This window comes from Pelobates fuscus, chromosome 4 (genome assembly GCF_036172605.1).
Source record: "Pelobates fuscus isolate aPelFus1 chromosome 4, aPelFus1.pri, whole genome shotgun sequence".
Lineage (NCBI taxonomy): Eukaryota > Metazoa > Chordata > Amphibia > Anura > Pelobatidae > Pelobates > Pelobates fuscus.
Genome location: NC_086320.1, coordinates 353,362,238 through 353,379,221, shown reverse-complemented (window position 1 = coordinate 353,379,221; position 16,984 = coordinate 353,362,238). Strand labels below are relative to the sequence as shown.

The window sequence follows — 16,984 nt, the reverse complement described above, 5'->3', positions numbered from 1 at the left end:
TTAATGTTCAATTTAGAGAGCAGGAGATACGAACTTTTAAAGTAAGTTACATCCGATTAAAAATGAAACCATTTTGTTTTAATGCAGGCTGTGTCAGTCACAGCCAGGGGAGGTGTGGCTATGGCTGCATAAATAGAAACCAAAGCAATTTGACTCCTAAATGGCAGTGAATTGAGCAGTGAAACTTCAGAGACATATATACACAAACCTGTCTCATTAAGCTAAAGTTGTTTTGGTCACTATAGTGTTACTTTAAATTCATTCTTTCTGGAGATGTACAGAGAGAGAGCAATAGGTATTGACAAAGAAATCTACAGATAGAGATAGGGACATAGACCAAAATAAAGACATAGATACAGAGATAAATGTTATTTATTCGATTTGTCCCGGCTTAATATATTCGCAGTCAAGCTTATTTGCTGTGTGAAACCAAGTGAAACAATTTCTCCTAGCTGTCCGGAATCACTGAAACTGCTCACATTGAACCAGTTGGCACTGGAGACATTACATATTTTGTAAAGGTTATGATGCCCAACTTATTATTTTGGGCATCATTTCACTTTACTTTACACCTCATGATGTCAGTGACAGCCTTGTGGGGTGCCCTGGGCCTCCTTCGCGCCAGCCTATAAACAGAGCCAATGCCATGGCAGGAGTTATCACAGCACAGTGTTGATTCCAGTCTACTGAGCTGGAAAATATACAGCTCCTCTCACGATGTGCCTCCCACAGTGATTGGGAAAAAAAGCACACAGTCGCCATTGATATTGAGAATCCATATGAATGCGAACTGCATCTCTTGCCTGAATAGGCTTAGCTACTCTCTTTTCACATATCCTCCATGGAGCTCTGTGTGATCCGAGCTGTTTTCTGTACAATCCTCAGAGGGATTTGCATGTAACATCTACTTGTCAAAAAAATTGATGAATAAAAAAATCCTTTAAGCACAGGAATTAAAGAAACATCTCTCTTTACACACTCCCAGAATAACATGGTTTGATCAATCTACCGTTCTGTCTATATTTTCTTTTCTCCAATGTCTTTCACTTATGTGATCTTACAGCAAAGCTACATCTGTGGGGCTGCAATCACATAGTCACCCGATATATGCCACCCTATGCTCACATCAGTAAGACAGATACAATAACTCTGTGAATCTTTGTGAAGTAGAGAACACAGGCAACACTCAAAGGTACTGATGGTGAGTTTTATTAGAGGGTAAGCCACCTCCTAAAAAACTGGTTATGTAGAGTCAAAACGTTGCACTTTTTTCTCTTTAATTGCCTGTGTTCTCTACTTTCTTGGATTTCTGGGCAGATTTGCAGTGTCTGTCCATTCACAGAGCACCTCCTTGGTTGATGGCTGGATCGCCCCAGTGCAGGATGAGTTGTTTCTGTGAATTTTTGTGACAAAGGCAGGGATATGGAATACTTGTAGGGCTGTCACTCTGTGCTTGCAGAACTTTCACTCAGTATCTGTGACAGTCACTGGACACACAGAATGCCTAGAGGACTGTCAACGTGAATAGCTGCGACACTGTCCGGTATATAGAATACTTGTACGGTGACTCTGTGAATATCTGTGACAGGATACAGAATACTTGCACATCAGTAGACTCCCAATCCATATCAATGGCTTGGTATACAGGTAGGACAGTTGACAAACTTGTGACTGTAGCATGCTCACAGGATGCAGGCAGAACAGTGCACTGTCACTATAGAAATAGATGTGACAGTAGCAAGAACAAAAAAAATGTCAGTACAACCTATACAGTAAAAAACAAAGAAAAACATACCCACTATCCCAAATCCCTATGCACGTTCTAACTGGAGGCTTGCTGTTTTCAGCTAAAAGACAAAATCTCTTGAGACGAAGAGGGGTATTTTGCTAAGCCTCTGCACACATATTAACCGTAATAGGGGCACATGGGGCGAGTGAAAGCACTGTAACATGGCTGTGTGATACAAAAGCAAATACAAAATACAAATAAATGTACAACTTACAAAGCTTGAGGAAAAAAACAAAAAACATTTTCCTCAAGCAGTGGAAGGGCATTTACTTTGTGTTTCACTCCACTTTGGAGATCAAAGTGTTACTGTCTTTTCACACATCATCATCCCCAGTATTATTCAGTCAGTGGAGCAATAAAAGTAAGTGACCGTGGACTGTCTGTAACCTATTCAGCTACATGATTGATAATGGTAATTCTAAAATCCTCCAGGATACCTACTGTGTTTAGTAGGTGTATTGTGCTGGAATATCCTAGGAGCAGAGCCTGCTGTACGCTGAATAACCATCAGCCGAAAGCCGATACCTTCACTGGGATATCTGGAAAATGTGAAGTGAAAATTCAAGGGTATGTGTTACCAAGATGTTCCACATGTAAAGACGAGCATGTTAGGCTCTCTCCACGCTCAGCCCTTTCCGTGTTCCTGCCGGCCCCGCACTCTCCGTGCACAGAAAGCACCCAGAGCCATCCAGCTGTGAAGGTGTTAAACAAATAGCTGTTGGTTAATAGCTGTTCCTTTTTATTGCTTTGCAAATATCCTGGAAATTTTATACGTGTTATGTTGAATATTTGTTTTTGTCAGGAGGAAGTGAAAAAAGATGTCTGCAAAGTCACTTTTTGAGAACAGTAATGTTGTACACAGATGAAAAAATGCCATGCTTATGTGATTCATACAGTGAGGGCTTGTCTCTAGATAGACATCTTTGGCGGAACCCAGGCGTCGGAGAGCAAGAACTGAGCTCTGCTATTTACTGCTATTTTATTTTTTATTTTATTTTTTTTCTGTTGGAACTCTGGGGTATACTTAAATGTACACACGAACACACCACGCAGAGAGTTTTTATTTTTAAATATATTTTTTGTTTCTGTTAACCTATTTATTTTCGTCTAAGGTGTAGCCCTACTCTGATAGTAATTTGCTGTAATTAGTTTTCTGTAGCCAATTAAAACAAGACTTTAAACCCCTTATAATAATGTATATTTTTAGAGAAAGTTGGGTGGAAAAAAAAAGGTGATGATTGGATTAACATGTTTCCTTTTACCAGATTCCATGTGCAGACACAACACCTAGTCTCAAACACGATGAAATCTTTTCACCCTTCAGTTCTTACTATGTGAATAAACAAGTGGCAAATGTATGCAGTTATCCCACAACGCTGTGCATGCAGGTGGTTTTACATAATTTTCATACATCACTGGGCTTGCTCTCTAATCTCCCTGAAAGCATAGCATTATGGGTCTTATTAGAGAGGGTGTCAGGAGAGAAGAGAGCCAAACTCTCCTGCCATTACATTTAGTAGCTACAATGGAACGGTGTGTGGGGCAAATATTTAATTTCCTTTAGAGCTGTACAACTATCCCACTGTAAATATTACCATTTTTAATAGTATCAATGAGTGATACTGCAGTTAATCAAATCAGGATTATGTACGTATAGTGGACGAGTCTACTAGAGTCCCAGACTACAATGTACACTAAAAAGTATTTATTTGTAGAGTATACATACACAGCCCTCTTTTCTAAAAATAAAGGAAGTTACATTGTTCCTTGTTCTTGTAAGTACCTCGTTTTAGAAGTTTCTCCTCCATGAAGCAACACCTTCTGTCTCCTATGAATGAACGTACATAATGCCTTACACAGAATGAGTTAAATTGTAATAATGACCAATTGTGATGCCAACAAGCATTATAATCGTTTGAAACCATTTTTTTTAACTTGCTTAACTGCAGTATGTGAAGATTTTATATATATATATATAGATATATATATATATATATATATATATATATATACACACACACCATTGTATTAATGTTGTGATTCTATATGAATATACCAATATATTGCAGTTATTACAATGGTTTAATATACAATATTGAGTGTGTGATGAAAAGAATAAGATAAGAGAGTACAAGCTAAAAAGTAGGGGGGAGAGAGTATGAATATGTGTGTATATATTTTAGATTCTAATGGTTACTATGATATCCACCTTTCTTTGTAGTATTTAGGGTGTTATCTGCAGTGCGTTTAGTTATGGGTAGATTGCCTTAGCTGTAACTTTACACAAAATGACCCATATACCTGTTTTTCTGTTAGGGAGCAACGATAAAAAAAGATGAGGCCAGTGGGGCGATTGTTGTTGCCAGGATAATGCGAGGTGGAGCAGCCGACAGAAGTGGTGAGATACAAACATTTCCGATTTTCTCTAGCCAATCAATCATTGTAACTCCATATTTTCAATCACTTCAATTAATGTTTTGTAGGTCTAATCCATGTTGGTGATGAGCTAAGGGAAGTTAACGGAATTACTGTAGAAGATAAGAAACCCGAGGAGATTATACATATACTGGTAAATTATTAACATTTTGTTACACCATTATGTTCTATTTTATTAAAGTAGCAAGGAATGTGTTAACTGTGGGGTTCACCCTTGTATGATCATGGTCACATGACCTCTGCACAGGTGATTGGCCATGCTGCATCAGCCGTTCACAGAGGTTTTGCACTGGTAATTGTACAGTGGTTATTGAAGAAAGCAATTTGTAGAATGTTAGTTTGACTGAAAATGTCCCACTCTGTATTGCTTATGAAAGTGGGTGATGTTTCATTGGGTGGTGTGCAACCCGTGGCTTCCAAACCCACCCGTCAGGAGTCTTGGCAAAATATGCAAAGGCCTCTGAAATTGACAGATCTCCTTTAACATTTTCAGTACCACAACAGGTACAGCTCCTCTGCAAAGCTGGATACACCGTTGAGACACTGAATAGGTCAAGCAGATGTAAAGGCTGAGACTTCAAAGTTTAAAATGTGTGTTTTGATATTTTATCTGAACGTTTAAGGTGTTTTTACAGTGACTGATTTTCTTTTCTTTTTAGGCAAAGTCACAAGGTGCAATTACATTTAAAGTCATACCTAGTATCAAAGAGGAAGTGCCAAACAATGACGGCAAGGTAAAAATAAATAATGAAAAATCACTTCGAGTTGTAACTATATAAACCGGAATGTGTCATTTCTCGAATATTGTGTTATGTTGCATTTGTTCATGTTCTAAAACTAAAGCATCATGCTCTTATCTTGCAGATGTTTGTTAAAGCCCTCTTTGACTACTATCCTAATGAGGATAAAGCCATTCCTTGTAAAGAAGCCGGACTTTCTTTCAGAAAGGGAGATATCCTTCAGATCATGAGCCAGGATGATGCAACTTGGTGGCAAGCCAAGCACGAAGGCGATGCCAATCCAAGAGCAGGCCTGATCCCATCAAAGCAATTCCAGGAGAGGTTAGCTATGAGATTCTTCCTTCCTGTGCCTCTCGTTGTGAGAGCTAGCAAGCTGTGTTTTATTTTACCATACGGTAGGTAGCTTACCGACACAGTCACAAATAGCAGGTTCATGACCGTTTCAAAATGAACTTAAACAACCCTTTTCACAAATATTTCAGACTTCCTCGCCTGTCTGGCCAAAAAAAGAATAATGACAGAAAACGATAGGACCTGTTCTGATCCAGATTGGAAAAGGACCATATGGAAAATAGCACATCAGAATCTCAATCTCCATTGATTTACTCTGCAGGGATACATTTTGTAACATTATTATGGACCAGTGACAAAAAATATACAAAAAAATACAAAAATCAGGCTGGATTTATTTATGTATTTATTTCTATCAAAGCTTGGACAGATCAGAGAGGCTGCTTTAGGCTTTTCCTCTAAGAGACTTTAAAAAATAAAATTTTAAAAAATAAAATAGCAGAAGTCCTTGCAATATGTGTTTCATAAAAATCTCTAATCCTGTAATGGAGATGTTGGATTTCATGACCGTTTATGTATCCTATTTATACTTGCAGGAGATTTGCTCTAAGGAAGCCCGTAGCAGAGAATCAGCCGCAGAAAGTCCCCAGCAGAAAATCATGTAAGTCTATTAAATGTGGATCGAAAATATCAGCCTTTTTAGGAGAAGTAATAGCCTGGAACAGACTTCTTTTAAAGGGTGCTTATCTGAGCTTACACTTTGTGTAATGTATTATTTGAGATGGAGCAGGCATATAACAACATGTATAGTGAATTCCATGTGCCTCTGGTGTACTTTTCTACTGTGTTTATTTAAGTTTTTTTTTTCTTCTTTTACTGCATATAAAAGAGTTTATAATCCTTATACAGGCAGATGTATTATCATGGGCTCCGAGTGGCAGAACAGTCACTGCCTATCTAAAATATATATTCTTTATTTTTATTCTGTCTCTCTGCGCTAGCTGCAACACTGATATCTGTCTGTCTGTCTCTACACAATCTACCTATTTAGTTATTTCTGTCCTATCTGAATTATATCTATTCCATATAGTAGATATAGGTATACCCCATTCCTGTTTTCTTTGGTTTTCAAATATAAGAAGCATGTGCAAGCATCTGGGTTGAGCTCCTCTGTTATGCCCACCCATTTGTCTTCCATTATTGGTTTCAAGAGTTTTCAGGAGAGTACATAAAAACAAATGTGTCAGATTAGGTGTGGGCGAAACTGGGTAAGTTTCATCCATTATATGACTAAATCCATCTCTATTTATCTGATAGAGAATTTTGTATGCTGATTTTTTTGTAAGTTACTTGATTTTTGATTAATTGGTAACAGACTTAGAATGTGAGAAATAGATTTAAGTGGTATTGGCAACCGATTAAAGGAACACCATGTATTCCTAACACTATAGTGTTCTCAGTATCTCCGTATTTAGGTTTCCACCATGCTTCCTCAGCTCAGGTAATCAGTCTTGATGATCTCTGATCTCATCCAATGCAACGCTTCCCCATAGTACAGCATTGGGAGGCTAGTATGCACGACAAACCACTGAACTGCGCCAATCAAATCTTCTTTATGAGAAGCATTGATTGAATAACCTCTAGGAAGACAGCCACAAGAGGTGTTTTAACCCTGCAATAAAATCATTGCTGTTTCTACAAAATGTATGTATTTACAGCCCCTTCAAGTGTTTTCTTTTCTCCCTCCCCATTCACTCCCATATTCACGTTCTTTCTGCATCATTTTTGATGCATTTTTTACATCTTCTTGAAAACGTCCTGTAGGGACTTAAAAGCCCCCAATTATGGATGCTTCATGTAATCACCTATGTCATGAATAAAGTAACTAATTGGGAAAGACCGCTGAGTGTTTAACTGTCAAGACAAAGACCTCGGTTTCAAGTGTTATTCAAGCTGGAGTAAAAACATTTAACTGAGGAACCTTAGAATTCGAGACCTCCTATTGTGATAGAGCAATATAGAGACACACAGAGATGCGAAGAGAGAGAAAAATAAAGATGTATATATCAAACATACATTTGCAGCTTCTTGTGAGTTATGGTTATATGCAGGTGTGCACCATACATATATTTGTCTACAAATATAATGTGACTGCAGCCAGCCCTCTTGAAAAGCATGTACATAACATATATAATAATTAGTTCAGGGAGCATGTCAGACAGTTGGAATCTGTTTTGACTGGCTAGAATATCAGAAGTAGGTTGGAGGTAGAATCTGGGGGCAGAATGAGAATGTCCGTGGATAGGATTCTGGTCTTGGAATTATACATTCTGCAGTCTTGGGATCTAGTGGTGGCAGTGGCGTCTCTAGGATTCATTTTTAAGGGGGGCACAGGGTGGGCTAGGGATAAAAGTAGGGGGCACATTCAACCCCGCCCTCGCTGCAGTTTGACCCCGCCCCTGCCACATGTTAAGCCCCGCCCCCGACACAATGTGGTGGTGGTGTTTTTTTTTTATAATCCCTGGTGGAGGATTCATTATTTTCCACCAGAGATTATTAAAAAAACACACATTTCCTTTGATACAGTGCCATAGTTGGCAACATTTGAAAAAAAATTCCAAGGACATTTTGCAGCACAGCTATCAATTACTGTCTGTGTATAATATCCCTGGACAGTCAGTGCTCTCTGTATAATACAGGGTTGTGTGTATAATAAATTGGGACAGTCAGTGCTGCTCTCTGTATAATACATGGCTGTGTGTATAATATCCCAGGACAGTCAGTGCTCCTTGTATAGTGCTGCTCTCTGTATAATACAGGTCTGTTTGTGTATAATATCCCAAGACAGAGAGCAGCACTATACAGGAACACTGACTATCCCGGGATATTATATACACACACAGATCTGTATTATACAGAGAACAGCACTATAGTATTATACAGATAGCTGAGCATATACCCCATGTCCCAATCTCTAGACTACTAGTACTTGTCAACAGTAGCTCCCAGACACGTGTAACAGGGCTAAAGTGTGCGGCAGCTCACACAGATGATTCAGCGGTAAAGCGCACTCGCTGGCAGTGCCAAACTGAGAATCCAAAGCAGCCCTGGAAAAATTTTTATGCCATTTCTACAAGTCAATATGTATATATTGTACAGTAAGCACACAAGCTCACTGACATGCGCAAATAGGCTTACTGACAGACAAAACTCTCTGACTCACACACAAGCTTACTACAGACAAACTCACTTGTATAAACACAAGGCTCACTACAAAGAAGTTCAGGGACACACACAAGCTCACTAAAGACAAGCTCACTGACACACACATGCTCACTAAATAGAAGCTCACTGACACACACAAGCAGTACCATCTTAACAGTGTTAAGGGCCCTCGGGCAAAGCAGTGCACCGGGGCTCTTCCTACACAACAACTCACAGGAATAAAATTTTTCATTATTGATAGACTGCTGAGTACATACACACAGTACACTGAATATGAACACCGAGAGACTGCTGAACACATACACACACAGATTCCTGAATGCACACAGACGTTGCTGAATGCACACAGGCTGATTTATACACGAACACACAGACTGCTGAGTCCATACACACACACACACACAGACATACAGACTGCTGAGTCCATACACATACACAAACTGCTGAGTCCATACACACACAGACTGACTGCTGAGTCCATACACACACAGACTGACTGCTGAGTCCATACACACACAGACTGACTGCTGAGTCCATACACACACAGACTGACTGCTGAGTCCATACACACACAGACTGACTGCTGAGTCCATACACACACAGACTGACTGCTGAGTCCATACACACACAGACTGACTGCTGAGTCCATACACACACAGACTGACTGCTGAGTCCATACACACACAGACTGACTGCTGAGTCCATACACACACAGACTGACTGCTGAGTCCATACACACACAGACTGACTGCTGAGTCCATACACACACAGACTGACTGCTGAGTCCATACACACACAGACTGACTGCTGAGTCCATACACACACAGACTGACTGCTGAGTCCATACACACACAGACTGGCTGCTGAGTCCATACACACACAGACTGACTGCTGAGTCCATACACACACACAGACTGACTGCTGAGTCCATACACACACACAGACTGACTGCTGAGTCCATACACACACAGACTGACTGCTGAGTCCATACACACACAGACTGACTGCTGAGTCCATACACACACAGACTGACTGCTGAGTCCATACACACACAGACTGGCTGCTGAGTCCATACACACACAGACTGACTGCTGAGTCCATACACACACACAGACTGACTGCTGAGTCCATACACACACACAGACTGACTGCTGAGTCCATACACACACAGACTGACTGCTGAGTCCATACACACACAGACTGACTGCTGAGTCCATACACACACAGACTGACTGCTGAGTCCATACACACACAGACTGACTGCTGAGTCCATACACACACAGACTGACTGCTGAGTCCATACACACACAGACTGACTGCTGAGTCCATACACACACAGACTGACTGCTGAGTCCATACACACACAGACTGACTGCTGAGTCCATACACACACAGACTGACTGCTGAGTCCATACACACACAGACTGACTGCTGAGTCCATACACACACAGACTGACTGCTGAGTCCATACACACACAGACTGACTGCTGAGTCCATACACACACAGACTGACTGCTGAGTCCATACACACACAGACTGACTGCTGAGTCCATACACACACAGACTGACTGCTGAGTCCATACACACACAGACTGACTGCTGAGTCCATACACACACAGACTGACTGCTGAGTCCATACACACACAGACTGACTGCTGAGTCCATACACACACAGACTGACTGCTGAGTCCATACACACACAGACTGACTGCTGAGTCCATACACACACAGACTGACTGCTGAGTCCATACACACACAGACTGACTGCTGAGTCCATACACACACAGACTGACTGCTGAGTCCATACACACACAGACTGACTGCTGAGTCCATACACACACAGACTGACTGCTGAGTCCATACACACACAGACTGACTGCTGAGTCCATACACACACACAGACTGACTGCTGAGTCCATACACACACACAGACAGACTGCTGAGTCCATACACACACACAGACAGACTGCTGAGTCCATACACACACACAGACAGACTGCTGAGTCCATACACACACACAGACAGACTGCTGAGTCCATACACACACACAGACAGACTGCTGAGTCCATACACACACACAGACAGACTGCTGAGTCCATACACACACACAGACAGACTGCTGAGTCCATACACACACACAGACAGACTGCTGAGTCCATACACACACACAGACAGACTGCTGAGTCCATACACACACAGACAGACTGCTGAGTCCATACACACACAGACAGACTGCTGAGTCCATACACACACAGACAGACTGCTGAGTCCATACACACACACAGACAGACTGCTGAGTCCATACACACACAGACAGACTGCTGAGTCCATACACACACAGACAGACTGCTGAGTCCATACACACACAGACAGACTGCTGAGTCCATACACACACAGACAGACTGCTGAGTCCATACACACACAGACAGACTGCTGAGTCCATACACACACAGACAGACTGCTGAGTCCATACACACACAGACAGACTGCTGAGTCCATACACACACAGACAGACTGCTGAGTCCATACACACACAGACAGACTGCTGAGTCCATACACACACAGACAGACTGCTGAGTCCAAATACACACAGACAGACTGCTGAGTCCAAATACACACACAGACAGGCTGCTGAGTCCAAATACACACACAGACAGGCTGCTGAGTCCAAATACACACACAGACTGACTGCTGAGTCCATACACACACAGACTGACTGCTGAGTCCATACACACACAGACTGACTGCTGAGTCCATACACACACAGACTGACTGCTGAGTCCATACACACACAGACTGACTGCTGAGTCCATACACACACAGACTGACTGCTGAGTCCATACACACAGACACACACAGACTGCTGAGTCCATACACACAGACACACACAGACTGCTGAGTCCATACACACAGACACACACAGACTGCTGAGTCCATACACACAGACAGACTGCTGAGTCCATACACACAGACAGACTGCTGAGTCCATACACACAGACAGACTGCTGAGTCCATACACACAGACATACAGCTAAGTCCATACACACACAGACATACAGCTGAGTCCATACACACACAGACATACAGCTGAGTCCATACACACAAGCTTCCTCACTAGCAGAGACACACACAGACACAGACACACACACACACCTGAGCACATCAAGCCTACCTGTTGCTGGGGGTCGGCCATCTTCTGGCCTTTGCAGCAGCAGCATGGGTTGCTGCTTAATGGCGGGGGTGGGGCTTATTTGCAGGAGGAGGGGCTTCGTTTGGGGGCGGGGCCTGTGCAGGGGAGCCTGTCAGTGCTCCCTCCGGCCACAGGCAGCCCCCAGCACGCTTCCAGACCCTTTCTCCTGCATTCCCTCGGGCTGTCACAGACTGTTACAGCCCGAGGGAATATAATCTAAGCACATGGCCAGCAAGTTGCTGGCATTTGGGGGGGCCCAAGGGGGGGCACAGCATGATGTAGGGGGGGCCATGCCCCCCCCCCCCCCCCTAGCGACGCCACTGAGTGGTGGAGAGCATGTCAGAGCAGTGAAATATGGTTTCGAAGGGAGAATGGCCAGATATATGGTATCTGGTGGTGGGGCAATAAGGTCAGAAAAATCTGGTGCTGTAGGGGGATGGTTGAAGAATGGCGATTTGGTGGTGGAGAAAAATAAAAATTCTATGTAGTGAGAATGGAAGACACTTGAACTTGTATGAGTAGGTCAACATAGTCTGCTAGACACTAGCAGCTAGTGGAAAGGAAAGAACAGAGAAATGGTTTTGGTAGTGAATGAAAAAGAGCAGGAAGATGGAATTTGACCCTGCAATGAGAAGGTCTGATGGTGGAAGTGACAGTCAAAGACAGTATGAAGTAACGTCAATGAGAGAGAAAAAGAAGATAAGCCTAATGAAATGTAACAAATATTGGATAGTGACCCTTCAAAGCAACATGCAGTAGAGTCTTTGTTCAATTAAAGTAGTCCTGTTCTATTTTTATATGGATCTGAAGTATCTGAGACATGTCCAATTCTAGGTTTTCATAGGGTACCGACTGTAAAACTTCCTGTTAAATGAAAAGAAAAGAAAAAAAAAGAATGTTCTTACATGTTTTTGTTTTGTTGTATGGCTAGTCCGTATTGATTAGTATTAATATTCTTAGTGTAATTTAATGTAGTTTGAAACCTTCGGTCTGTCAGTGGTGTACTGTATTTTATATGAGAGTAGTGTGTACTAGATCTGCCAGACTTTGCTTTATAATTCCCATGATCCTCTTCCATTTATAGTTATGGCACAGCAGCAGATGGAGGGCCATGTGAAGTGTCATAGTCATTCTGTATGAGTAGATGCAAGTAAATAAAAAAAGGTTATCTCTTGGTAACTATGAGGTTTGCTATTATTTTATTTTAAAGAAATAAATAATTTATTTATTTTTGCTTCTTATGCCAGTCTGTCAAGACACAGGAGGGCACAGAATTTCAAATCACGGTATCCCCATGTGATGCCCCGCATGGTGCCATGAGGGTTTATGGTTGTGTACAACAACTGAAAAGCATGCACAAGCATGCAAGAATGCACGTTGCCCAAAATACACCCAAAAGAGACACCCAGTATTGGGAAGTATTGAACTGGAATGAGGTGGGCTAGTGACGTCTGTTCAAAGCGTTGTGACTGCCCAAAAAGGAGGAGAACCAGGCTGATAAAAAGGACAGGTCAACCTGGTGTGAATAGCACACCAGGCGGACTGGCCATCCCCACTAAGGTCAGCACATAGACTGAGCACTGATAAAGTACTCTACCTATAAGCTGAAACCAATATGCGCAGTTTAAGCATGTCAAATGACATGTCTCTGATGAGGACCTGGTCTCTTTGTGTCTTCAGATGTGACATACCAGAGCGATAATCTGGCAGGTTACTGCAGAAGCCAGGACTGTTGGGAGGTGTGTATCATATAAGTGACTTTATCGAAAATTCTGTGGAGTTAAGTACCGTACTATATACATGGCCCCTCTGAACTCTTGCAGTAGCAGTCCCTGGAGTAAGGGAAAGAAATTTTCAGGAAAGTGAAAGTTCTTCTGAAAGACACAATTGCAGATTTCTAAACATGAGACCCCTACTTTATTATTGCCTTTTATGCTAATCGGCTATGATAATAAAAATTTAATTATGAATCAAAAGTAATAGTGAGATTGATGATGCTGCATCAAATTTAATATCTAATATATTTCATTTTTTTGTAACAGGGTTTAGCAATTACTTAGTGGTGTTTTTATTCCTAGATGCAAAGCTGCGTCCTTTCAGCCGTTAATCGATTCACGCACATGCTGAGTTACACATTTGGCTGTAATTGCACTAACTGCAGCACAATGTTATTCTGAAACCTTTTAATTTATTTTGTTTATAAGCATCAAGCAACAGCGCAAATGGCCTTTCGCATGTAGACAGCATTAGGGACTGCAGCATTTTTTATAAATGTATTTATCTATTTGTTTTCATAATGCCTTTTTAATGAATGGGTTTACAGAATGTACTTTATTTTTCTAAAGTACACTCTAAAGCTTTATTTTTCTAAACCCATGTTTTACTTTTTTAGAATGTTTTCATGTTCAGAAACAATCCCTAGCTAATTATAAGGTCTGTAATTGTGCTGTTTAGCCTGCAATAGAAATGCCTTTTTTTTTTTTCACTTAAAATCTGCAAAGTATTACAGGTTAAATATGAGTGCTAGACTCATTTCCTCAACCCGATACAGTATCAGACCGTGGAATACAAGTGACCCGAAACTGCGTATTTATTATGTGAAAATCTGATGTAATCTGCATGCTGTAAACATAATATAGACTTCCCATTCCAGACAGTAAACAATTACAGTTGGATTCATACAGTCTAACTAACATGAAAATTAGCCAAAAAGACTGTCCATCTGTAAAGTAATAAACTTAGGAAATCTATTAAACAGTTGGCTTGTTTTAATTATAATTTTTTATATTTTTTTTTACATATCGACATTGCTTTGCATGCATTTGTATATGGTGCAAAACACAATTTTGCATATGGGACATTTACTTGTTTTGTTATTTGCATATGCACCAGTAATAAAACTTAATTTAATTTCAATTAGGAATTTTGTTAATACTGTATATTGTTTCTCCACAGCTTCAATAATTCTTCATTTATCCTTGAAATTCCGTAGACAGATATAGTCCCGATGAGCCACACATGAGCAAAGCAGCTATATGTGAATAGGAATTGTTCAGTTCATATCCAATTCGATCTTTGGCGCCAAAAATCTGTTTAGTTTTACAAACCAGAACTATATATGGGTTGGTTCAGGACATATTATGCATGCAATATAAAAAATATTGGATCAGCAACAGCATTGGTTGTTACTTAGCCTACCAAAAACAACTGGGGGGCCATTGTGGGACACTTCTCCCCTGTAACTTTGTTCATGCGAAGTTAAATGACCTCTGTCTGATGGTTTTATGTGAGGCAGAAATTATGTTAGGAACTCAGTACGTTGTAGTTTTACGGAGACCAAGAGCTGCATTGTAATAAATGGCTGAGATTGTGGAGAGACCCCTAAATCTGTATTCTTTTACAGTAGATTATAGAAGTATTTGCCCATTTGATCTGCCATTTGTTTAATTAATACTCTAATTTTTCATTCCTTTTTTTTTTTATTCTGGCTCCGAACAATGGTGAATCTAGTCCAGCGCATTCCTGACCAGACCCTAACCTCCCCATCTCCCCTTAAAGCCATTCAAACCAAGTAAAACACACTCCGTCCCAATGTGTTATGTCTCCAATACTTTCAGCAATAATTGTTTGTTTTGAAGGTGTAATATATTGGAACATAGAGAAAGAGATGTAAATGAGCCGATAGTCCAACTAGTACACTAGATAAGGGGGTATTCCCAAATAGAAAACTAATATGAATGAACAAAAAATAGTGTACCAAGTGGGGACTGGGGGGTAATTGACTCTAATTAGAGTGTCCGCTAGTTTCCATACATAGGAAGATAAATAAAAAAAATAATTTTTATTGAAAAACTAATATATAATAAAAGGTGCTCCTGTACTTTGAGTGATTTAATCAGCAAATAAGTGTTAGCATATCAAAGTTATCGGTAGCCTGTCTCTAAGAATGATATGAGGATTTGTATTCAAATCGCAATTGCCGATGACCTGTTACGGTTGGTCTGTGCCAGGGTATATCTCAGTGAAAGACGGCAAAAAGTATGACAAAAAGAATATGTATATATACCAGGAGAGGGAGAGGTGAGCTAAACAGTGAGTTGAAGTATGTACTGAACAGTCGGTGTCGACCGAGAAAAAGTCTGTGTGATAGGGAGATAATAAGTATAACCGAGGGTGATATTTATTTATTTTCTTTTTTGATTTATCTTCTTATGTATGGAAACTAGCGGACACTCTAATTAGAGTCAATTACCTCCCAGTCCCCTCTTGGTACACTATTTTTTGTTCATTCATATTACATTGGAACATAGTCTACCATGTACTGTATCTTGACTATCCCTTTTCAGGTCCATGCTCTTATACTCTACACAGTGGTGACTTCCAGGCTTCTTTCTCTGTTCTATAATGCATACCATGCACCTAACTTAGCATTATTAGATTGTTCACTGTTTTTAATGTGTTCCTAAGCAAACTTGTGTTCCAATTAAAAAAAAAAAAAAAAAACTAAACTAGCTGAAACTGAACAATAGCTTGACATCCATTTAAGCGAAAAAAACATAAGTTCACCATTCTTAATCCAAGATCACAGCACCATCCCAGTAGCCTGTTCCTCTGTACGCCAAACCCCTCCGGCAACTCTACTTGAAACCTCTGGCTTCTGTGAAAGGGGATAATCACCAAAAAAGCACACATTAAAATAAATATTTTCCTTCCACTGGAATTTTACACCAACATCTGTTTTAGGTATTTCTGTATATTTTAATTTGCCCTGTTACATTTTGTTTCTTAAGCTTGTGAAAAGTGAGCCTCGTAGCGAGTATTATATGGGCCCAATTTATGGGTCAGAGGTTTTAACGGAAAGTCATACCTATAATATATCCAATGTTATAGTCTTCGATGTGCACTTTCCTGTCCCATCAGCTTTTTCAACTTGCAGCCTTCAAAGTCTTCCTATCACTCTATACTCCCCTCTTCTTCACAAAATAAATAAATAAAAAAATAGGTAGACTGCCCTTCACACGCATTGCTTTGGGGAAACATAATTTCTCCTTTTGCAGGGGGTTTCGAGTGCAGAGAAGCCAAAGATCATGGGTTATAACCTTGGACATTGGCTGCTTCGAAACAACTAGTACTACAGTTGGGTGTTATTTTGAGACTGGATACGAAGTATGAATGTGTGAGAGAAGGGCAGGGATAAAGAGCATGGCAGGAGGATACATTTCACACTGCACACAGGATCATTGACTTTCTTGGTCATCACTGAGTTATTGTGAAATAACAGCAAGCATGCTATGGCAGCACAGTGAGAAGCTG

The 16,984-nt window shown here is 40.6% G+C and overlaps 1 protein-coding gene across 2 annotated transcripts in view; it reads left to right on the top strand.

Annotated features, from left to right (window-relative positions):
• MPP7 (MAGUK p55 scaffold protein 7) overlaps positions 1-16,984 on the top strand; it is a 305,267-nt gene that overhangs the window by 193,704 nt on the left and 94,579 nt on the right. For both annotated transcript variants that reach the window (XM_063452598.1, XM_063452599.1), the window contains exons 8-12: positions 4,106-4,187; positions 4,273-4,358; positions 4,885-4,959; positions 5,090-5,286; positions 5,853-5,917. In XM_063452598.1, coding sequence (XP_063308668.1) covers positions 4,106-4,187; positions 4,273-4,358; positions 4,885-4,959; positions 5,090-5,286; positions 5,853-5,917 — 505 coding nt within the window. The remainder of the gene's footprint in view (positions 1-4,105; positions 4,188-4,272; positions 4,359-4,884; positions 4,960-5,089; positions 5,287-5,852; positions 5,918-16,984) is intronic.